The sequence below is a fragment of the Manacus candei genome, unplaced genomic scaffold (genome assembly GCF_025592945.1).
Source record: "Manacus candei isolate 608988 ecotype Guabito, Panama unplaced genomic scaffold, ASM2559294v1 h1tg000052l, whole genome shotgun sequence".
Taxonomy (NCBI): domain Eukaryota; kingdom Metazoa; phylum Chordata; class Aves; order Passeriformes; family Pipridae; genus Manacus; species Manacus candei.
This window is the reverse complement of record NW_026138100.1, coordinates 1619360-1643247: the sequence shown is the minus strand read 5'-3', so window position 1 is coordinate 1643247 and position 23888 is coordinate 1619360. Positions and strand designations below refer to the sequence as shown.

The 23888-nt window shown below is 36.8% G+C and overlaps 1 protein-coding gene across 7 annotated transcripts in view; it reads left to right on the top strand.

Annotated features, from left to right (window-relative positions):
* The window catches only part of TULP4 (TUB like protein 4), a 154828-nt gene that overhangs the window by 12797 nt on the left and 118143 nt on the right, over positions 1-23888 (top strand). For 3 of the 7 annotated variants that reach the window (XM_051801546.1, XM_051801547.1, XM_051801541.1), the window contains exon 2: positions 16192-18474. In XM_051801546.1, the coding sequence (XP_051657506.1) occupies positions 18223-18474 (252 nt within the window). In that variant the 5' untranslated portion in view covers positions 16192-18222. Of the gene's footprint in view, positions 1-12587; positions 12832-13051; positions 13195-14395; positions 14482-16191; positions 18475-23888 lie in introns of all 7 variants that reach the window. The other 4 variants (XM_051801544.1, XM_051801542.1, XM_051801545.1 and 1 more) reach the window with 4 other exon arrangements.

Genomic DNA, 23888 nt, shown 5'->3' with positions numbered 1-23888 from the left:
AAGCACTGTTTATTGTCAGGGGCTTGTTAGATCCTTAGTATCATAGAAATTGATTGTATATAGCATAGTCATAACATCCTTGGGTCAAATGCCTTGACTCTTTGTGGTTATACCCACAATCAGCAAGGTTTCATAGTGTGTTTGTAGCTTGAGAATATAAAAGCATATTTTGCTGAACCTATGCCTTGATCTGCTGAAAAGATTGCTTCCTGCTTTCCACTGTTTTTGTTGCATATTTCTGTCACACAGAAACAAAAATGAAGCAAAGCTACACAGCTTTTGGGTTGAGACAAGTATAGTGGTTATCAAGGAGGTATTTTTCCACGTCGTGTTCTGTTCCCCCAGCCCCTGTCATGTTATGTGATTACAGTAGTAGCCAAAAATATGTCTGTGAACAGTCCAGCATGAGGATAACACTCTCTCCTCTCAGGAGTTTGCAATCTGCATTAATTTTTTAAGGCAGACACATATTGTATATTTCTATCAGTTAGGTCTTTACGGGAATAATTTGAAGGGAATCACTGCCTTCCTAATTTTTTCATCAGCATTTTGTGTCTGTTTTGCTTAATTGCTGAGTGCACATTTTTTTTTAATAACACTGCTGTCTAACTTATTGAGACAGGATTGTCTTGCATAGTGGATTTTATGAACATGTAATTTCTGGTGTCAAATAATTGAGCATTTAATTGATGTGCTAATAAAAAAAATGCTTCAATAACTTTGGTTTTGTTTCCTTTTTAAATTTTTTTTTGCATGTGTCCTACAAATGCTATTACTAGTCTGAAGGATACAGATTCTGCCACCTCTCTCCTCCCCAAACCCTGTATCTTTACTAAGCTAATTAAGCATCCCTTGTACTAGATGGCAGATGACACTCTAGTATGTATGTAAGGCTCTTGACCTGTTTACTCAGTCCAGGAAATTAATACCATGCCTGAAATCTGATTTGGGCTTTTTGCCCAAGAGCTGTAGCATCGTGGCTTCAAAATAAAACTACATGAATTCCACATGTTGATCTAGTGCTCTTTTTACCCTGTGAACCACCTGCGTCATCCTTAGCTTTAGTTCATCCCATTTTCCCAGAAGGAAACTTGTTCCTTGTGTCTCTACTTTCCTCTTAGAGGGATTCCCTCCAGCTCTGCCGTTAGCTGCATGACTGGGATAATGTTTGTCGTGACCTGATGCCTCAGCTGGAAGGGAGCAGATCAGTCACCGGTCAGATTGGAACCAGCTTTGAAAGATTGACCCACTGCTGCATATGACTGCAGGATTTGGCAAATAACCATTACAATTTTTCTTGTCACGTGTGCATATGTAGATGGCTTTGAATGAGGGGAAGTAGAAATACCAATTTCTGCATAGCACCTCTGTTATGAACTGGACATATGCATTGTTCATGCCATATTCATCCATCTGAAATCTTGTAGATGTTGAGATTGGAATTATAAAGACTGTATTTTCCTGAAGTTTTAAATAAGTAAAACTAATACGTCTATTTTTTGTCTGCTTTTTTAGTCTGTAAAGCAGACAAAATGTCAGACTGACAAAGTCTGACCTTGTCAGTTTGCTATGTCTTCTCCTGCTATACCTGGTAGAGACTGTCGCCAGTCTACTGCTGGATGATTAGAAGAGAATGTGTGCCTGTACCTCATGCAGTTTATGTTAGAATTTGGCTTTTTGGCTTGGTATTATCTTCATTATCAGCTTTTAAACTGAGATTTGGGACCTTTTTGTGTTGTGATGGACATGCAAAATCGTGGGTCCCTGATGGAGGAGAAGCCTTTCTGACAATACCATTGCCAGAAGTCTTTTTTTACTATATGTCAGAGAGCACTTACAGGGTGGCTAAAAATGGATATGAAAAGATACTGTTTTTAGGTGTAACTTTTAATCTTAGTCTATTACAGTAAATTTAGCCTATAGTGTTGTCAAATTTAAATAAAATATCTTTGCTGATAAATAATCTGCATATGTATTGGTTAAATGTTTTTGCTGAAGTTTTAAAAGTGTATCAGACCACTAAAGTGAGGGAAGTTGTTGAGTAAATAGTTGGATTCAGTTTGCTGAAGGGGCAGATCAGCCTGCAACAGATTTTCTTCATAGATGAAAAATTCTGTGTTTATTTCAGTATAGTTTGTCCATTTTTTTTTTTCAAGGAGAAACTGAAAAGGGTTGTTTTCTTCCTACACAATGTAATAAAATTGAAATGTGATGTTGAGATCAGCTATTTCTACTGATGAAGTGATGCAGCGTCTAGAAAGTCACCCCAGTACACAAACTAATGATAATTCTTTGTTTTATTTAAAATAAATAGTTCAATTTTCAGTGAAAAACATGATTAATAGAGGCATATGAGTCCAAAAATCTACTGTAATTTTATTAGTAACATTCTCTAAATCTTGTAAAACTTGGATATCTGTAAATGGAATTCTAGTTTCCTTTGAAAGTAACTTTATACGGTTCTGAGTTTTGGAAGATAATCCTGAAATGCAATCCTTTAAAATACTTTGGCGGGTTTTTTTTGTTTGGTTTTGGTTTTGGTTTGTTTTGTTATCCCCAGCAACATTGTTGACACTGGATTTTGGACTGTTGTCAGTGGTATTTCTTGTTCTAAGCTGGGTCTTACAACACTTCAGAGTACCTTGAGTACTTGCAGTGTTATGTATGCAGATACAGTGTGTCTGTGGGGCACAGATGGCAGTTTGGAGAACATCTGGTCCAGAAAATGAGAAGGAACATTTAACCACTCTTTTTTTTGAATGAAAGATAGAAGTGGACAATGAAGTTTTGAAACAAGATAGAAATTGACAGGAAAATAGCAGATGAGCTACACTCAATGGTGATAGGATGGTAGCATAGGCTGGAAGACAGTAATGGTAAATTCTGCCTTCATATTTGATGCTGTCTTTCCCTTCAGTATTAAAAAAGGTGCTCCAGCTCTGTCCTGTGGAGGAAGTTCCATGGTGCAGCTGAGCTAACATCTTTCTGTTTCTGAAATGTCTCCCTGCACCTAAGTCTTGTGCCTGCTCCTTAACTTCAACTCCAACACTCGTCTGACCCATCAGTGTTTTAATCCAGCTCCCCAAGGCCACAGAGTATTTCTCACTTTTTTTTTAATATTTATTTTCTGATGTTTTAGGAAACTGAGTCTGCCCAAGGACGTGACAGACAGGCACCCAGCAATGAAAAGGGGGATGAGGGCCAACCAGATCTAGGAAGGGAAATTGGAGTGGACCATTGGGGTGGTAGAGATTAAGAAGTCTTTCTGTGGCATAGGCTGCTTTGAATGCTTTGCTTGTCTTGTGGGCCTGTACCTTTAGGAAGGAATCATACTTACCTATCTGACAGAGTTGCTAAAAAGACTTTGTAGTTTGGCATTCAAGGCATTGCAAGTAGTGATAAAGATCTTATAGAAGCAATCCTACCCTACTGTATACTGAATTTACTACTACTTTTTCCATAAAGCTTTATTTCTCAGGAGACAAGACTTGGATAAAGCTGTTGGATTACCACTGACATTGGTAACTGCCAGTCACATGTTGACTCTTCTGTTGAAGAATGATGAAGCTCTCTTAGTATTAGTAATTTTGTGGTTAGAGCGGAGCTATGTGTTTGAATCATTGAAGGTTGCTATGAGAAACCCAGTAGTGTTTCCGTAGGGCATAGCAATGTAATTATAGAAGCTTCATTTGAAAATGGATAAGGTGTCAGTTACTTGTAGCTCTGCTTCTGAGCAAAAAACCAATAACAAGTGTTGAACAGAGCAGATGACCTGCATGCACCTGATTTTGTCTGCATCTGCATGTGACATTCCAGAAGATAGACTTGGATTTGCTTTTAGTCTGTTAGAACTCTTGATATTCTGGGTACTGTTCTGAGAATCAGCAATAAAGGGCATTCCTTATCAACCCAGAGCAGTTGCTTTGTGCTTTGGCTTTTGGCTCTTGCAAGGAGAGCAACAGATCCAAGAATCACAGAACACATTGCATGGGGTAATGTTATTAAACAGTAAGTGCCTTGCTATGCTCTGCTTAAAAATTTTGATAAAACGTTGAAGCATTGAGAGGGAATAATCCTGTGACATCTGTAAGGCTCTATATAGGAAACAAACACTGCTTTGTTGTAGAACATCCCAGCGTATGTGCTCCCCATCCCAGCAGGAGACTGACTGCCTAGCAGAAGATAGTCTGTAATCAGATCCCTGTAGCTTTGTGTTGCTCTAATGTGTCTGTCAAGAATCTAGCACTGTCTTGCTTTATTTTATGGTTCATATTGCCTTCTGTGAGATGGATTTCTTCATCTGAAATGAAAATTGGTAAACATAACAAGTGCAAAATAAAGCTCGTGAGTTATATCTATAAAAAGCCTTGTTACTGGTTTCAGTCAACTGATATACCAATTTAACTATTTTGTGAATGTGAGCTTTAACTTCTCAAGCTTTAATCGACATAATACAGCTTTCTAGCCTTTTTTGATTACACTCGTTATAAGACTCCAGAAGGTACTTTGCTTCAGATGCTAACTGTAGTTAAGCAGATAAAATCATATAGATTGGATATTGTATTATTTTATAGACATTTTGCCCCCAAAGGGAGGGGAAAGTCCATAAAACTTGTAAATATTGTCTCCTACCTACATACCCAATAGAAATAACAAAAAAAAAAAAAGGCAAGATAATTCAACAGACCAAAAAGGCTTTGCAGATAATTTGTAGCTGTCTTGGAATACTAAGGGTTGAATATCTCCCTCTACATGGATGGAAACAGGAAAGATGTTCTAGAGAGTTCTTAAACCTAATGCTATACTTTGGTCATTCTCTAGAGCAAGGGGAAGAAAACTTGGTTTTGTTAGCAGGTCTGTTAAATGTCATGTATGTGTAGGATCTTTTGCAGTTCAATTACTTAAGGACTTTGTGTCCAGTAGGGATGGACAGGAAAGGATGGAATATGTGTTTTATGGGTTTTGTGGTTATCCATCAGTAAAATGTTATTTATTCCCATTCTTAGTGATAGATTTTGGAAGGATTACTGTAGGATCGACGGTGTGGGGAGTATTTGGAAGATAAAACTGGCATATTACATATCTCTCAGGTGCCTTAATTTGTGAAATTATTTGTTCTATATGATAATTGTCTTTAGAGGTTTGCTTTTTTGCAAGCGTATTGTGGAACATTTATCCATTTGATTCTATGTTTCAGTTATTTAACATACTTGGAACAGTTTATGGCACCTCCTTACGCTGGCTTTGCAGTTTTATTAATGCACTGAATTGCTCATCCTGGGAATGCAATGAGTGGGTTATTCTTTTTTTTTTTCTCCCAGGTAATCCTAGCAACTTTCTGTATTCTATTTTGACCAGTGACACAAGCATTACACAGCCCCTTGTACAAGAGAAATACATTACAATATAGATGCAAGGAGAAATAGCAGTGACAGTAAAACAACTGTGTTGTGATGGTCTGCAGTTATAAACAAGGCAGTATATTTACATATAATGTCTTGGTTTGTATCTTTTTATAAAGAAATAGGCTGATTTCAGGCAAACATATAATCTTTGGATTATAGATGAAGTATAATAGATTTTTTTTGTTTTATATCTTACATCAAGCAGCCTAATATTGAGTTGGTGGGTTGACAATTCAATTAGATCAGCAGCTGTGTCAGATATTATTTGAGGTTTTAGAGTCACTGAGTAATAGATTTTCCCATATTAATTTAGATATTTAATTCTTTTAATAGTTAGGAATAGAATTTTTGTATTCTGACATTGTAATTTGTGTATGTTCATCATCTGTCTTTGTTTCATGCTGTCATTCAGTAGAAGAGTAAATGAAAAGTAATATATGATTTTACTTATTTGGGTAGAATTTTTTTAAAATGTTCTTGAGGTATTTAATTTCAGAAGCCTTGTATCAGCTTTACGAAGTAGTGTATTGTTACCTTTTTCTCTAAATAATCTTTGTTTTGTACATCCGTCTGCTACAGATCAAATGTAATTTCTGTTTCAGCAGATGCTGAACTGTTGATTTCATACAATCTAGTTAATAAAGGTAACAAGAAAGTATATAGTTTTCTCACAGTAACCTCCTATTATGTGGTTTCTGCATAATACACAGTTAATGGAGAAAGTATTAAGGTGTCAGTGCAGCCTTAGACACTGAAGTACTATATTGTCTTATGTTCCTTGAATCTAAGAAGAAACTGGAATATACTGATCCTCTTAAGCTACTGAATTGAAATCCTGAAAAAGATGTTTTCATGTAATTTGTTTTAACAGACTTTGCAAGCTCAAGGGGACGACTGATACTGCAAGATTATGATGTTACCTTGCCAAGCTGCTTACCAGAAAAAGCAGTAGAATTTTCCTTTAATAGTTTGCAAGCAAGCTTTTTTAATACAGAATAGGAACCTTCAGTACAGGTGTTGAGTTTTACAAAGGGAATTATCAAGGTGGATTATATGTTGTTTCTTTTCTCTAACTGTTCTGCTTTTTCACCCCTTCACATAGACATACAGAAGTAGCTCATACTGTAGTAAACATGAGGCTTTTTTGTGCCTCTGGAGGTACTTCGTGAAGTACTTATTTAATAAAAAAAAATATTTTACTAAAACAAGCTTATCTAATTTAGGCATAGAAGGAAAAGAGTGGCTAGGTGAGATAGCTATAAAATTTTAGGTCAAAATTACTTATGAAATGACCTCAGATTGCTTTTATCTTCTTATTATTACTTTTGTCTAGGAAAGGCAAAGCGTGCTTGAGCAAAGCATGATTGCAGGACTATGACCTATATTTGTCAGATTTAGCAGAAGCTGTCTGCTAAGTAGCACAGCATCTACTAAGTGCAATCATATTACTTCCCCAAATCCAAGTTTTCAAAATGAAATAGAAAATGTTTGAAGCTGACATTCTTCAACCAAATCAGTATTTTCTATGGCTGTTTTGAGAAGTTTACCCTCTTCATCTGAAGATCCACATGCTCCTTGGAAAAGGCAGTAAGGTGAAACTTGGCAATGGAAAAGAAGAAAATCTGAAGAAAGAATGTTTTTTCCTCCTGTTTAGTCATGCATAGCTTTAGCTTTGATTATATGTGAATGCATTACCTCTGTGTGAGGATATATCTAAAAGATACAGATTTAACTGTGATGATGAATCTTTCCTTTTGATTCTTCTGTTGGTAGATTCTGAATCTGAGCTTCAAAAAAAAATCTGATAAGCATAGGTTAGGTAAAGGTGTATTTAAAGAGGCATTGAGAGTTTTCTATTGAGGAAGAGAAACAATTGGGTCCAAGTAGCTTAACAGTTGCTGCACTTATATAACTTCCTGGGGCAAAAAAAAGGAATAAAATTATAGCACCCAGCTAGCAAGTAATGAGAATATTACTTTGACGTAAAAACACCCCACAGAAATTTTTAACATTTGCGTACTTTCTTGATGAAACCTGAATATTTGTTCAATGGAAGAGCATTTTCATAACTTTGTAGAGATTAAAGTTAGAAGCAAGCACTATCTGGTAGTTGTACAGAGAGTATTAAAGTGAAATCTTCAGAATTCCTACTTAAATTAACTCCTGTTTTTCTTTGAATGTACTTTTCTAGTGTTTCTGAAACTCCTTCTATTAATTCATTTTCATCTATGATCATTTTAACACATATTTATTTTTCATGCTTAAGAAAGTAGAAGACACGGTCATTGATAGCCATCCTTCCACCACATACGTCTGTAATTGGCGATTTTTACCTATTACAGACTTCTTACTAGAAAGGTAGTAGTGTCACAGTCATGCATGAGGAGGGATTGAGCTATTGGCGACTACAGCATACTGCTGTTTCTTATCCCCACTTCAAAATTTTACATTTTATCTACCTAGGTATTTCATATGAAGAGAGAATCAGAATTGTGAAGGCCTCTACAGAGTAATACTACTTGGACACAAGACTGCTCTGTGAATTTGCATAGGTGCAGATATGCCTTCCTGCCTTCAACTCACCCACCAGAACATGACTGTGCCTAGAGGACACCTGTGTCTTGCTGGCCTCCTTGCTTCTGTCTGGACAGGTGGCCAGTCAACACTTGGCATGATTTTGCAGACAGAGCAGACTGAAAACTTCATTTACCAACAAGACGTGTATGCAGCTGATCTCATGCCTTCTGAATTGTGGTAGTGAAACAACTCATTTCTGTACAGAAGTCTTTGCTGTGCTCCAAGCATTCATTTAAAGCTCCTGGCTTTTACAAAGGCTTTTGCAGTGATTCTCTCTTATCAAGGTTACCTCTAAAGTGGCCACTCCTTGAGTTAGTATGTTTCCATTACATTGTATGCCTCCTTTAACCCAGAGACCTTGGCACAAACTTCCAGAACCTTGAGGAAACAAACGCGTAACTTGAAGCAAAAGGGGACAAAAGGTATGGGGAGGAGATGAAGCTGTTCTTTAGCTTTGCACTTCTTTATTGCAAGGGCAGGAGTATGCGTGCACTGCATCTAGACCTCTAAGCAGTGGTTGTGAGGTGAGTGGAGGTCCTCTAACGCAGACTGAGATCTTCAGTTGTGGCACATTTGAGGACAGTCAGGACGAGTTAAGTTCTTGATCCCAAAGCCAAAGACTGAGAAACCCAACTTCTTTGCAAAATGCAACTCTTGTCTTTTTATATTTTAAAAAAATACATACAGACACATATGTCCAGCCCACTGAAGGTCTTTGTGAGAAGTGCCTTGCTTCATAGCTCTAGCCAAGCAGCCTGTGGTGAGCATAGGACTGCACATACCCACAGTCCTCTTCCCAGCTGTGGTGCAGCTTGGAGGCATCACCAAGAGCTCCCTCCCTGCAGGCTGATGCAGCGTCCTTCCCTGCTGCAACAAACTGCTTCTCAGCAATTATCAGATTTCTGATTTAAATGTGTCTTGCTGTCCAACAGAAATAATTGTTTATGAGGCTTTTAGGAATTTTAAAAACTGGTAACTTCTGTTGTTTTCTCCCTACATCTTCCCCTCCTTTTTTTATTTTATTGGTTTTTTTCCAGTGTGGCAGTGCCTGTATGACATACAAAGGTATATTGGAATTTTGGAGGAGAATATCGAAACATCAGTGTGTGTTCATAAGAAAGTATTCAAAGAGCCTATGGGTAGATATTGGAGATAATTAGGAACTAGCTGGAACTGCAGGCTCGAGGGATGTTTGCAGGCTGCAGAATGTTCCTACGGGGAAGAAATCGCTCTGTAATTACAGGCAAGGTCAGTGCAATCAGTTCGATGGAAAAGAGATGGTGAAACCTGGGGCTCCCTCCCTTGAAGAACTTTGCATGTCATTAGAGAGGCACAGTTGTTGCCGCTTTTTAAGGAAGTGTCTGGTGAAGTATACATTGTCTAAGTGTTCTCTGTGCTGTGAGGATTGCAACCCTTTCTTGCGAGAGAAGATTGACACTTTCAAGTGAAAGGAATTTCTTGGTCACACTTCACATTTCTTTGAATCTCTAAAGTTTCAGTGGTGTGAATCTCTAATTTGTTTAAAAGACTAGTATATGATAATCGTATATTTTATTTTCCGAGACAGGCCTTTCAAAATCTGTCTGAAGTATTTCTGCTCACCTCTGTTTATTTGAAAATGAGGCGTATTTTCATGGCTGATGGGTGGCTTTGGCTCCAGGACATTTTGGTAGTCATCTCAAATTCATCCTCAAGAGAAAAACTTTGCTTCCTTCTTTTCTGAGGACAAACCCCTGAGTCCAGAAATATTCTGTACCCAGACTTTGTCATCAGTAACCTTCAGGTGGCAATACTAGTTGCAGGTACTTGTTCCTTCTGTTTCTCACTTGCATTGTACAGCTCCTCCTTTTCCAATTTGCCAGTGCAGCTGAATGTGGGACAGCACTGGGGCTGTGTCAGGGGTTGATTCAAAATAAAAAACCAAAAGGTTTTGGGCACAGTTCAAACTGATTAAAATCTCCAGCCACACCTCCCAACCCCTTTCTTGCATTGGCAATAGTGTTGTTGCATATGCATGGTGAGTTCACTAAGGGAAACTCTCTTAAAATCAGTTGCTGTTTTTAGAGGCAATTTGGAGGCAAATTTAAGTTTTTTGGCAAGATGAGCTTCCTGAACTGCACGATTGAAAGAGTGCTGGTACCTTGTGTTAGAAGGGGCTAGAGGGTATGGTTTGTCACAAGGGAAGCTGAGAGTGTGGCTGATCTAGCAAACCAGATATATATTGGTTAAGCTGTTACAAATCTTTGTTTCTAAAATTTTTATTTGGACAATTTCTCTGATGTAGTTCAGACTGTAGCACCTTGAGTGATCATTCTGGCTTAAGTGAAGGGCATAGTGTGCTGTGTTCGGGGTTGAGGAAGAAATGATCAGAGCTATGGGAGCTTCTGCTTTGTCTTACAGCTGAAAGCTTTGTATTTTGAAGTCTAGCCTTCAGTTATTTTTCTGGTTTGCTTCCCTGCCATATAAGCATAACAGATCTAGCATTATTTGACTCAGAAATTTCCCATGAGCATGTTTGACCAGTAACTGATTAAAGGGACTTGCATCAGTTCTTCCACAAGTGGATATATTATTTATTCATCAAAAAGTATATTGTTGTTAGAGAAAGGGTTTCAAAACAAAACCAAAACACAACAACAACAAATTGGATGTTGTTCTCTCTTGCATGCTTTTGCAAGTTCTGGTATCTCAAATATCCTTAGATTTGAGGCTGAATCTGTTTTACTTTTTCTAACTTCTTTTCCCTGTGAACAGTGTAACTATTTACCTCACTTCTTCCATAGACAGGGTGTTTAACAATCTGCTGTATTTCATGTCTTCAGGCCTCCGCCTTTTGGAGAATGTATATAAATTTGGCAACTCACAATTAATGGTTTCTTACAGTTTGCTTAAAGACCTTTGTTGTTTTTCTTGAAAAATATTTTCCTGAAGGCATTTTAAAATTGTTTATTGCATATTACTTCTAAATACTTTTTAATTTAACTACCATTTAATCTGATGGTGTAGCGTCAAGAATTGAAAGTGCAGTATATATAATAGTTCTAGAAATCATACAAATATTTCCTTTATTTTTCGTATAAGAACTATACATGAAAAAGATCTTGCACTTTAAACAATGTATGCTACATGCATATATTGCCTTCTCTGCTATTACAAGGACCCAGGAGAGTCATTCAGCACATCAGAAATGCCAATCAGCTACTACTCTTTTTTATTTTCACTTCTCAGAGAGTGTAATTTGGGGAGGAGATGGTTTTAAGTTTGTCAGAGTATTGCAATGAGATAAATTTTGTCAATACTCACAATGAATGTCTGCTGAACAGCCACTGATACAAGCTTCACTTCTTTCAATATGCCAGCAAATAATTTTTGTCAGTTTTATTTGCTTAAGGATATATAGGTTCACATAACTAACATTACAGTGTCTGTATTAATGGGCTGGCAGTTAACATCACAGTGCTTGGCATTACACCTTTGCTGCTTATTTGTTTCTGGGCAGCTATGCTGCAGTTACAGGTCTTTTTACATCTCTGATTAACGACTGACTGACTGTCTTGCCCAGGCCATGCAGCTGTCCCCAAGTAGGGAAAGAGCTTCTAGAATTACACAAGGACAAATATTGTAGAGAGAAAATGATTAAAGAAAAACGGAACAAAAATCAAGCATCTTCTAACTTCTTTTTCCTCTCCACTCTTCCTTCATTTTTTTCTTGGAGTAAAGAACATTTTTTACATCCATTATTTAGCTTATTGGTGTTTATTTACAATCACGTCCTCCAAATTAATTTTGTCTTGCTGTGTAATGTGCAAGAAATGTGTTGACCTCAAAGAGTTATGCCACAATGGAAGGTGAATAAACCAAAGATAAATAGAAGATATGAATGAAAGAAGAGGAAAACTAGTACCTATTCAGGTCAAAATTACATTTTCTCCCTATGGAATTAGCCTGTTTTTAATGGAAAAAAAATCTTTTACCTCCAAATGAGTTATCTTCAGGCTTTTTAGGAATTAAGTATTTAGTTTTGTTAAATAATTTTTTTTCTTTTTGGATAGGATTATTTAATAATTTATGTTACTTTATAAGTTGGACTAAATAAACAAGAAATTGTATCATCTTATCAGCTTCTAGCTCTATAGTATTTAGCCTGTAATATAGTAACTATATTACATAGTGTGCCAATTTTGTAATGTAGTTTTCAGTAGTAACCTTGATGGTTGCTTCCACAGTCACCATTTGATAGCTGGTGGGATCATCTGCCATCAGCTTGTGCTGAACCAATTGTGACCAGCACTTTTAAAACCTCTTGCTATCTTCAGGGATACTGGTGTGCACTTTTTTCTTCTTAGACTATAAAGGGAGGGAAAACTACAGTTTCCCTTGACCTCGTGCAGGTTTGACAGGAAGGAAATCTGGTTATGCTGAAAAGTCCTGAAATATTTTCAAAGACTCTTCAGCTTATATTTGTTTCCTTAAGGAGTTTGGGCAGTCAGAATCTTCCAAAAGCAGACTGTGAGTTCTTTTTTGGTTTGACTTTTTTAAGATAATAATGTAGAAATAGTGTGAACTCACTTCAGTTTTCCTTCTTTGCTTTCCTTCCCTTCCCAGGCCCCTTTTATCCTTACCTTCACATACTTGCTCTGGAGCCTTGAACTATTGAAACTTGAGCTATTAAAAAATATTTATGTTTTGAATAAACATAAAATGCTGAAGATCTTGCTGAGGTATTGGTACATTTGGCTATGCATGACTTCCTTCTGTCAACAAAAGAGACACCCCAATGAAAGGTGCAAGCGATCAAGCAAATATTTTTCTGGTTCTCCAACAGTGGCTTAACACACTTTTTATATAAGTTAATGGAAACAGGAGATAAAAATGATGAGTTAAATATTGACATTACAGTGTGAAAGCTAATTTTTAAAAATTAATACCTAAATTTTCTGTACTGCAGAAACATAACTTGCTGCTGGGTTTTGCATTGGCGAAGAGCTATGCTTTTAAAGCAAAATGAGATAAAATACTCGTGGATCCTACTTTCCTGTGTTACAGGTCTAATGTTTTTGTCTCATTAGGTGTCTGTACTTAAGAAGAGTTTTATATCACTAGGCATAGACTAAACACAGTATTAGAGGATGAGTTCAAATATCATCTCCCTTTGTTGAAGGGAGAATCCAGAGCAAAGGTGTTTTTAGTTACCCTTTAAGTGAGAGTAAAGGTAGGTAACTACGATGTATTGATATTTAGTGTCCAAATAGCGTTAGAAAAAAATTACCAGAAAACATTGTACTTCTGTGATTAGCCCTTGCATTGCTCTGAAAGGAAAGATGCATAAAGTTTGGTTATAAAAAAATCTGCAGTTAAAAATTTAGTTTGGATGAGTTGCCACTGGAAGACCAAGTTCTTTTTATTATGGGGAACCCGAACTGAATTTGCAGTAGTGGTAAGATTGTGCAAGTAACACCTAGTTCTTCTATATTGCTTTTTATCCTCTGCTCTTACACCTGCTTTACAATAGAGTTAGAAGACATGGTGTTTCTTGGTGGGGGAAAAACAAGACAAGAAGCTTGATTTCAACATATGGAAAGGAGCAGAACTGTGGGATGGCTGTAATGACACAAGAAGGGGAGTCTAAATTACTGATTTTCTTGAGGGAACACTAGCATTGGTATCTTTTAATTAGGTTATTTCTTAGGAAATACAGAGTGGGTGGAAATGAAGGAGAGGGAAATGGAAGGAGTTAAGTCTTAATATATAACATATGTATTTTGAGTGTTTGACACTGCAGTCTTAAAAGTGTTTTTTTTCTTGTGTCTGAATATAAGTACACCATAAAGGAAGTGTTGACCCTCAGTGATTTAAAGGTGGAATATTCTTGAAGGTTATATCATATTGAGAAAGGTGTTTGAATAATGACTGACTTTATTCCTTTTGTAGTTATTTTAGATTTTCATCTCTTCCTGTCCAGCATTTCTTATGCAGTCAGAGTACTTTTAAGAGGAGAAGCCTTTGTTTTGTCTAATCTTGAAAGTGATGGTAAATGAAATTTAGGTGAGAGAGGGTTATTGGTCAAGATACACACAAATCCTTTTCTCAAACTTGTTAATTTTATATGCAGTGAATACTACTACTAGTAATGCAGTGAATATATATGCATTATATATGCAATAATTATATGCAGTGAATAATAATAATAATAGTTAATTTTATACGCAGTGAATAAGGACAGAAATTGCATACAGATTTTATGCAAAGCCACTGCACGTATAGTTACCTGTATTTTATAATTCACTTGTAAAGTCATGGTTCTTGCACAGTTCAAACAATTCTGTTTCATGCTTACCTCGTGCTGCTCTTAACTGATGTTTCAGAGACTCTGCTTTCTCAGTAAACATTTTTGTTTGTTTGTTTCTCTGTAGGATTAGTAAAGGCTTGCATCATAATACACATGATACTAATATAAAATGTCAACTCTTGAATGCAGATGTCTTTTAGGAAGACGCGAGTGAGTATGGAACTAATGGCACTGATCCTTCAGAGGATCAAGTTTGCATATGGGATAAGTGCAGAAGTTTGTCTTCAAACCATTGTGTTCTGAAAGTTTTTGCATCTTTTCCTTTATAAGAACTTTCTTTGGTCTGTAATCAAGAAGCACCAGAAATTTGTAAAGTCTAGGTGACATTTCTCATATCTTCATCATGCTGTGATGAAAAAGAAATTAATAGCAGCCATGATTTTAAAACTTCAGTTTGTTGTAAACTGGTTTGTTTGCTGAAAAGGTCTGGCAGTGGCTCACCAAACCTCAGTGTTTCTGATAAGTAATCTAACTGCATAGTGTTGTAAACTACTTTTTTGCCTTTATGTCTATAAATTTGTTTTCTTATCTTTTCCCTTTAAAAAAAAAATCTTATTGGTGCATCAGTGCTACACCGAAATAAGTACCTGATTACACGAAATATGAGGTATAGTGCTGTATGTAATATAGATACATCTTTGATGAATGTTATGAATGCAGTTCTTAATTTAAATGACCTCTCTTTAGCAGTAACTGTATAGATCCAATAACTGTGCATATGTGTGCACTTAAGATACAACTTCTGGAATATCCTCAATAGCCTTTTTCTTGATCTCTCCTACTTTATTTACACTCTTCTGTATAAAACTGACTTTGGGGAATTTTTTTCCCCTTTTTCAAATGGAGACTTATGCAGGATTTGAATAGTCTTTAGAATTCATCTGTATTTATTCAAACTTCTAAGATTTAATTTTGAAGTACCTTAGATCTCTTTAAAGTAGTAGTTTAAGCCCTGGAGGAATCTTCCTAGTCTCTTTGAGACTGATAAGTTTAGCACTGTACTTTCATGGTTTGGAGCATCTTTTATATGAGGAAAGTCTGAGACCTGAGACTCTTCAGCCTGGAGAATAGAAAGCTCAGGGAGATCTTTTCAATGTGACAGATACTTGATGGGGGGAAATTAAATGAGAGAGACAGGCTCTCCATGGTGGTGTCCAGTGGCAGGACCAGAGGAAATAAGCACAAACTGAAACACAAGCGGTTCCCTTTGAACATCAGGAAACACTTCTTTACTGTGAGGATGACTGAGCACTGGCACAGGTTCCCCAGAGTTCATAAGTGTTCATCTTTGGAGATATTCAGAAGCTGCCTGAATACAGTCCTGGGCAACTGACTTAGTGACCCTGCTTGAGCAGGGTGATTAGACCAGATAATGTCCAGAAGTCCCTTCAAACCTCAACCATTCTGTGACTCTGTTTGTGTGCGTCAGGTTCTAACTCTGTGCCTGCTTTGTCATTAACATCTCCCTTGCCTATCCTCACTCCAAAGTTGTGAAATCTTCAAGAGTTTGGCCCAAAGACTGTGACCAAAAGAAAGTTGTGGGGTTTTTTCCCTCCTAATGTATCCTTCCTAGATACATTTTATTAGTTATACATGTCAAAGTTTTGGGAATTTTGGAAGTGGAAAAGAAAATTTTGTAGTTTGTCTTCGTGTGTATATCAAGTACATATGCGTGTTTCTGAATAATGTCTTTACCTATATGAAATATAGATACTTTATAGGAGTCCAATATAAAATCCTTAGTCATGTTTTGATTACTATAACAGTAGTCCTTTAATCTTTAGGTTGTTTTATGACTTATTTTATTCACTTTTTTCCTTTTTTTTTTTTTTGTGTGTGTGCGTGTGTTTTACCTTGCAGAGTTGGAAGAATCCAGGGATTTCAAGTTTTGAGTAATGGGCATCTTACAAGATTACCACAGCTAAACTGAAAAGGCAGATGCAGCTCTGAGTACCAGATTGCTGTGTGCACTGCATGTACATGAAAACGCACATGTTTTTGTCATCACATAGACTTGCTCTGGCATATTCCTGAGAGCTTTGCAATTGATGAAAATTAATTTGAGAACCAGATGGAGCACCTTTACAGCGCAGGAATCAGTAATCCATGGAAAGACACCTGCCAGTAATGTTCAACTTTCCACATGGTCTTCACGGGTGAAAAAAGTTTGCAAGAAGAGGAAGAAAAAACACCCTCTGCACAGAAAAAGCGTAATAAATAACCTCCACAATCTAAATCAATAGCTGTGAGGGAAACAGAAGAATACAGTGGGCAGAGGAAACTGGTTTTGTTCTAGCGGAGGAGTAATGTATGGTCTTTGGCACGTTTTGCTTTGGGCTCAATAGTTTGTGAATGGACTAATAAACCGTGACCTTATGTTGAATAATGATGACTAGAAGTAAATAAGTTGAGGAACTATGGGACAAGCCTGGGCATTGAACTGAGCAAACCTTACTGCCCTTCTTGAGTTAACCAGGTCATCAAACTTGCATATTCTTTTTCCCTCTCCTTTTTCCTTTTCACTTAGTGTGATATAAATACTAATTAATTGAGCTCATAAATGTTATTCAAATAAAACGATTGGAATACTTCATATGTTTCCTTCTTGTACAGCTGCAAATGTTGTGTCTGGAACTATGAATCTGTGCTGTAGACAAGCATCAAGAAGGAAAGATCCGATCAAACAAGCAAGGAAAATACCTAGAGAAATAGTGAACCCAGGAAGTCAGAGTTTTAATGCTGCTTCTCTTTCTTTTTTAGATGGTTATATTTGTTCCTTCCTTGAATTTTAGAAGATTTTGAAAGAGTGCTTACTTGATGTGCTTTAACTCTGGCATTTGTTTTTTATGGTAGAATGAAAAGTCTTTGATTCCTTGTAGCAGAAAAAAAGGGAAAAGTAAAGGAAAGCCAGCTTGACATTTTAGCCTGTTTCAGAGGAGAGAGAACTTCATGGTTCACCTGAGGCAAACTTATCTACTTTGAATGCTAAAAGCTTTATAGCATTTTTGATTCTGCTATAAATGAAGAGGGGGTTCTTTTTCATTCGTGTGTGGCAGCAAAAAGTGGGAAAGCAGGCAAGATAGCGTGATAAACAGTTCAGGCTGTGTTGGGTCTCTGGTGGAAAAAAAGTGCTGCAATGAAAATTGGATTGGCTTTGGATTGCAAAAACTTTTGAGTCCAACAAGCGGTTCAGAATCAAGAGGGATTTCCCAACTGGCCTGGCACACCAGTGCCTGCACAAGTTCGGGTCTGTTGTTTCACACGGTTTGTGTGCCTTTTTTTCCCTTTATGCAATCTCTTTCAGCTTTAGCAGCAGAAATACATCAGATGGAAAAGATATGCCAGAGGGCAGCTTGGAAACGAGGAATGTCATATATATACATATATATGTATGTGCGTGTGTTTCAATTTCTGCAACTGAACTTTTGAAGAAAATCTGACTGGAGGAAATTCTAAAAGCCTTAAGTTACTTGAAACCTACACATTTGCAACTCTTTGTCTCTGGAATTGCATTACACTAAACTGGAATCTCAGGCTGTATAAAGATTATATCAAGTTGAGCAAAAAGATGACTTAACCATTTCTTGAGCGCCTCTTATGAAGTAGCTGTTTCTCCAAAGGATAAGTGCACCCTCACTCTACAGACTGGAAAACAAAAATGAACCTGAATTTTTTTTTAAGTGTTACTTTTTCTTAGCCAACTGCCATCATCTTTTATAGAGGAATTTTTCACTATGCATTTGGTGGATATTTATAAACACTGACCCCATCCTCCTCCCTTTCAATGATCTATCCCAGGTCAGTCTTATCAATAAAAAAAAAAAATTGATTTAAATTTTGTGCACTAGACATATTACTTTCGTATGTCAAAAAATAAAATATTTTAAAAGCATGTATGCAGCAGTGGAACATGGGCCTGTTCTTTGCAGCGATTCCAACATCCTCTGCCTCTCCTGGAAAGGGAGAGTCCCCAAAAGTGAGAAGGAGAAACCAGTGTGCAGGAGGCGGTACTATGAGGAAGGCTGGTTGGCAACAGGCAATGGCAGAGGAGTTGTAGGCGTCACTTTTACTTCCAGCCATTGCAGGAGGGACCGGAACACCCCTCAGAGAATCAACTTCAATTTGAGGGGCCACAACAGTGAGGTAAGCAAAATGTGTGTTACACTTTAAAGGAAATTATAGATTTTTTTTTATTATTTTTTTTAATTTTTTTTTATTTTTTTAGTATTTCTGGTTGAAATTTGACAGAGTGGTATGATGGAGGCTTAAGACCTTAAGACTAATCCAAATGTGATTGGGGCTTATTGGAGTCTTTCTAGTAAATTCAAGCATATGACACTGATTGTGGAGAAGTTCTCTGAAAATGGTTTTGGTTTTGGTTTGGCCTATTCATTCCCCAATGCCTCCCAGTTTCCAGGCGGATTCAATAAATGCATGTTAAGAGAGTTAAAAATTGTGATAGTTGACTGCTTTTACACGGTACTAAAGTTTGACCTGGAAGACTAATGGAAAGGCAGGTGAGTGGGAGAAGAGCTGAATTGAAGTCTGCTGGTTTTTCAGAAGCTGTAAACTGCAATGGCCTGTGGCAGGAGATAGCTGTCATCTCTAGGAAAATGTTTAATTTTGTTAGAAAAAGGGCCAAGTGAGACTTCTCAGAAAAATGCTGAGATGCCCTACAGTAAAATGCTGTAACTTCAGAGTGCAAGGCATTGCTCTGACTACAATGTCACAAAAACTTTTCCATTTGTGTTTTCTGAAAGGAATAAATCTGTTGGTATAAACTGATATTTCAACTGTGCTTTATCATCTTCTTGGCACTCATCTCTTTTTCTGTATAATGCTTTATGGAAAGTGCAAGTGATGCCCAGTGGCATACTGAGTGTCTTGGGCAAGTGTGAAACTTTGTTTCTGCTTTTTAGTTGTGTTTGGATGTGCTCTTTGGAAAGAATCTGAATTTGAAAAGCTTTGCTGTTGGGTTAGTGGGTCGAATGACATTGTATGTACTGAAATGAAAATGAAAGATACAATGTGGTTTTTTTTCTTGTCCTTTGTGCTACTTCTTGGGTGGCCCCTTTGATATATGTTGCCCTTTTGACATAAGCTGCACCAAAGATTCAGAAGTGTGTGGTTTTGGTTCTTGTGTAATATTAATAACAATCCTCTTTTTAATGAAAAAGGGAGCAGAAGATAAATACTTAGTCTGAAATAATTGCTTTGTTTGTATGGAGGTGTGTGAGTGTATGGTAAATTATGTAGACTTGTGTGTATAGATGAGAGACAGATTCGTGTATATATTTTTACCAGGTTCATTCAAAAATTTACAGCCATGTTTTCAGGAAGAATGATGTTTGAATCCAGCATTTTGGTTTGAACCATACCTAGTTGTCAGTATAACTATCAATTACAAATTTCATTTTATTTTTTAAATGTGTGATAGAGTAATCAGTTTTTGTTTCTCGGTATTTTGTTCTCTAACTTTTCTGTGAACCTGGGCACTTGTTTTTCTTCTTTTGCATAATAGATGTTTTGGAAACAATGAAGGAAGTGCTGTTTATGGGAATGTGAATTCTTGTTGCAGAATGTGGAAATATGAGAATAAGTTTAAGTATGTTCCCAGTTAAGTAGGCAGTTAAGCGTGTCCATATGCATGCTGCCCTTTGTTTTTGGTGAGTTTTGCTTCATTTACTCAGTTCACCATTAGATTCTCTTTCTGGGTCACTGCATCATTGCTGTGCAGATTGAGCTGTGCTGTTTGTGCATCTTTTCACCTAGCAGTGATTGGCATGAGAGAGACTCTCAAATGAAAGGAAGATGTTCTTTTTGAATCTTTTTGTTGTTGTTTGGGCCCTTAAAATATGCTGGGTCAAGCTTGTCATTAATAGAGTTGTGTTTCTGTAAGTAATCTTCCTAATAGCAGAAAATACGTGAATGACCAGAGGGGAGACTGCCAATTTATTTCTCTCTACGGCCCTACTAAACTGATAATGGTGGGATCTTACTGAAGGAAGAGAGAAGTGGCTCTGGTGCAAGTAGCTTTCCCTGATGAGTCTGTGGCTGCCATCAGATTTTCCTGCTGGCATGTTTTTTTGAGCATCATTTTAAGTGAAAGTTCATTCTTACAAGATGATGTGTTATACAACACTCTTCACCAGGCTTCTCCTTTTATAGGAGGATCCTACTGATTTGAGTAGGAATGAAACTGTAATACAAGATTTGTTACTTGTTAAAGGTATGTAGTTGAACGGACAGCAAGATTATTTTCTTTTGAAAACACCTTTCCTTCTAAGTCCATCTGCTGAAAGATTCTTGGAAGAAAATATTGAACAGCAGCATTTATTGCTCATATTTGCATAAGAAGTAGTAAATGTTTTGTTTTCTCGTTCTAGTGTTGAAAAGCAAGCCAACAGCAACCTTGTCTCTTCTGTGTACCACGCTACGTAATGTAAAATGCTAATTTTGAAAGCATATCCTGGTATATGTGTCTGATTAAAGCCATGTGGTTGTACAGAATGTGCCCAAAGGAATGTGATTGACCTAAAACTTTAAGAGCCTGTTTGATTCACTGACCATTTCTAGAAGAATATTATATTGTGTGGTTTCTAGAAGTGGTGATTTATACCTATATATATTTTTCTCTGGGATAAAGCTAGGATGGCAAGTCAAGTTTATTGCTTTTCAGTCATACAATGCTACTTCGATATCAGTATGCATTTGATTATAAAGTATAAAATGCCAAAATGAACAGAGCGGAAGAGTGAAAATACAAAATCTGAATGCTTTCTATTTGGAGTGTAACTAACGGCAAGCCATGGGCTGAGCTTGTGCTTCATTTATTGTACATATATTGTATTTCAGTTTTAGGGTGAAAATCTGGAAGATGTAATGTGGCAGCACTGTGCTTTTGGCAAGAATGTGAAACTATTTTTAAGTGCGTCAAGAAGGTGAATGCTAGTGATGTATTTTTGCAATGTTTTTATGATTGCTGAAGAGATTCGCTGAAACCTTCTTTTGGGACACTTTTTTGACTGTAATAACATATCTGTAGCATATCAGAATAAACAAGAATGAAGAATCCCCAGGACTGAATTACTGACACGCATATTATAGTGGTGGATTTGAATGACTCATCATGTCGAACAATAATTGAGAATTAAAAGTGCTGTAGTGTGAGCCACACTTACGTTTTTACATTGCTTCAAGGTTGGTTTTTAGAGTTTGCAACAACCTCATTTCTTTTTTTGTAGTTACTAAGAAGAATTACAGGAGTTAAAATAAGCATATTCCCTTTATTTTGTGGCAAGAGGTGAAAAAAATGCACTTTTTGATAGATCTTTCTTTTAACTTTGGCACTGCGTTTACAATCCTGGATCTCATTTACATAAGGGTCAGCATTCTGAAAAAATGAAAACTTAAATGTGCACATATCAAAGGCAGAAGAAACTTCGATGCAGAAGGAAGGGGAGGTGTGTGTTATGTAGCAATTGTGCAGCTACTGTGTGTTTTACATGTAGGAGGTGGAATACTTTGCATCTCTGACCATGGGATAAAAAGCATCTCTATGTGAGGGTAGGTAGTGGATGGAGCAGATGTGAATGACTGCAGAGGCACATCGTTCAGTCTGGCTTTGGAGCTTTCCATTTATTCCAGAAGAACAAACTGACAGAAGCTGGCATTTTGTGGGTTTTCTTCTGGCAGAAAGGTTACAAGGCAGGAAGATGTGCCATTGTACCACAATGTGTGAATTAGCAGTCAAGGAGCAGAGGCCTGGTGATCTAAAATACCTTCCCTTCCCCTGCATGGTAAATGCAGTTCTTTGTCGAAATTAAAGAGTGAAATTTTGAATTCTTTGATTTTGACCTAACTTGGCTTTCCTTGGCTGCACTGGGAAACTGTTGAAAAGGAATAGAGCACATTCCTTTTATGACTTATTATTTGTGTAATAAATTAGATATAAAATGAAAAATAGCTGGTCACTTCAGCAGGGCCAGTATTTTACCTAGAGTGACTAGTAGTGCCAGGCTGAATAATTTTTGTAGTATGGCAGAGACACCAGCTTTCAGCATCTGATCCATCTTGAGTTTTCTGGGGAGAGATTTTCAAGGGGATCTGTAAAGGATAATTAGAAAATAGCCCAAACTTATCTTTATGGCCCTTATAGGGATCTTCCTTTCCAGTGAAATAGTTGTAAAATGTCTGCAAATCAAATCGTTTGGATGGTGCTGTTGTAGGTATTTTTTAATGATTTCTGTTGTGTCTAGTGTATTAAGATGGTAACAATTTCTATGGCACTTAATGTTTCTTAAATTATTAGTGTTTAAAAAAATGTTTTGCACGTATACATGTTCTTTTGACTGTGCTAACTGAAAAGACATCTTTGATATATTTAATAAGATTCAGTATGCTAATTGCTGGACTGAAGCATTGAAAAGTATTCCAAGAATATGCAAATTCAGATGCAGTGAATTAAGTAACATACTGAATATATTATTGAGTATATATAACATTTTTTACTGTAAACATAAAGTAAACTGCTAATTTATTTACATTTGTCATTATTTGAGTGTTCCAAGTGCGTGTCTACTCCTGCAAAAAAACCACCATTTCATTTAGCACAGGATTTAGAAATAGATAGGGATGTAAACATATCTCAGCTGGACTGTCAAATGAATTAGTTACACCTTTTTAAAGGAATGCTGTCCTTTAAAAATATTCAGTATATGTTGCTGTTCATACTGCATTAGTTATGGAAGTCTGCACAGTTCTTGGTTTGGTTTGGTTTTGTTTTAGAGTGGAAGGAGCTTACGAATTGTTTTTCATGTTTTAAAAAGAAAGCTTTTCTTTATGCTGTCCCATCTCTTTGAGCTTGTATGTATCTGGCAAAGCAGATTCTTTCCAGAAGTCTATTGCTTGTGTGGGAAATAAATTTAAAAAAAAAACCAAACAAAAAAAAATAACCTTTTCAGTAGTGTTTCTTGCTTTGTAGGTCACTGGTGATAATACAGAAAAACAGTACTGGAAAACTTTTTCTGTTTGTTTAAACTTTGTTTTAATGTAACTTGCATTTGAAACTTAAATGTAATTTTTATTATGATTCCTGGACAGAAAAATCAAGTCAGCATGTGAGTTTTGACAGCATGGGTCTATTGTATCAACTGTTACCTTCAGACCCACCTGTAACAGTTGTTACTGGTGAACAGTGTAAATATCTGCTTGAGGCAGAGTGATACCACGATGATGCCTTTTGGCTGTAGAAGCCTCAGTGGTACAAGACATACACTGATGTAAACTGCAGTGGTACTGCAGATCCTCTTTTCTGTTTTTCTGTCACTGTACACAGAAGACAGGATATTTGTTGGCAGAAATACAATCTCTTTGTTAAAGCAAGCTAGGTGTAATTGGAAAAGACAGGCAAGCTTTTGGGCATACACGGTTCTGAAGAAGGACTTGTCTTCTGAAAGCTTCACTAGTTTTTACAACCCTCCTATCAGAGACAATGCTAAATCTGTCTACAAACCATGCCCTTCCTCTGTCCTTAAACTATTATGGCTACAGAAAAA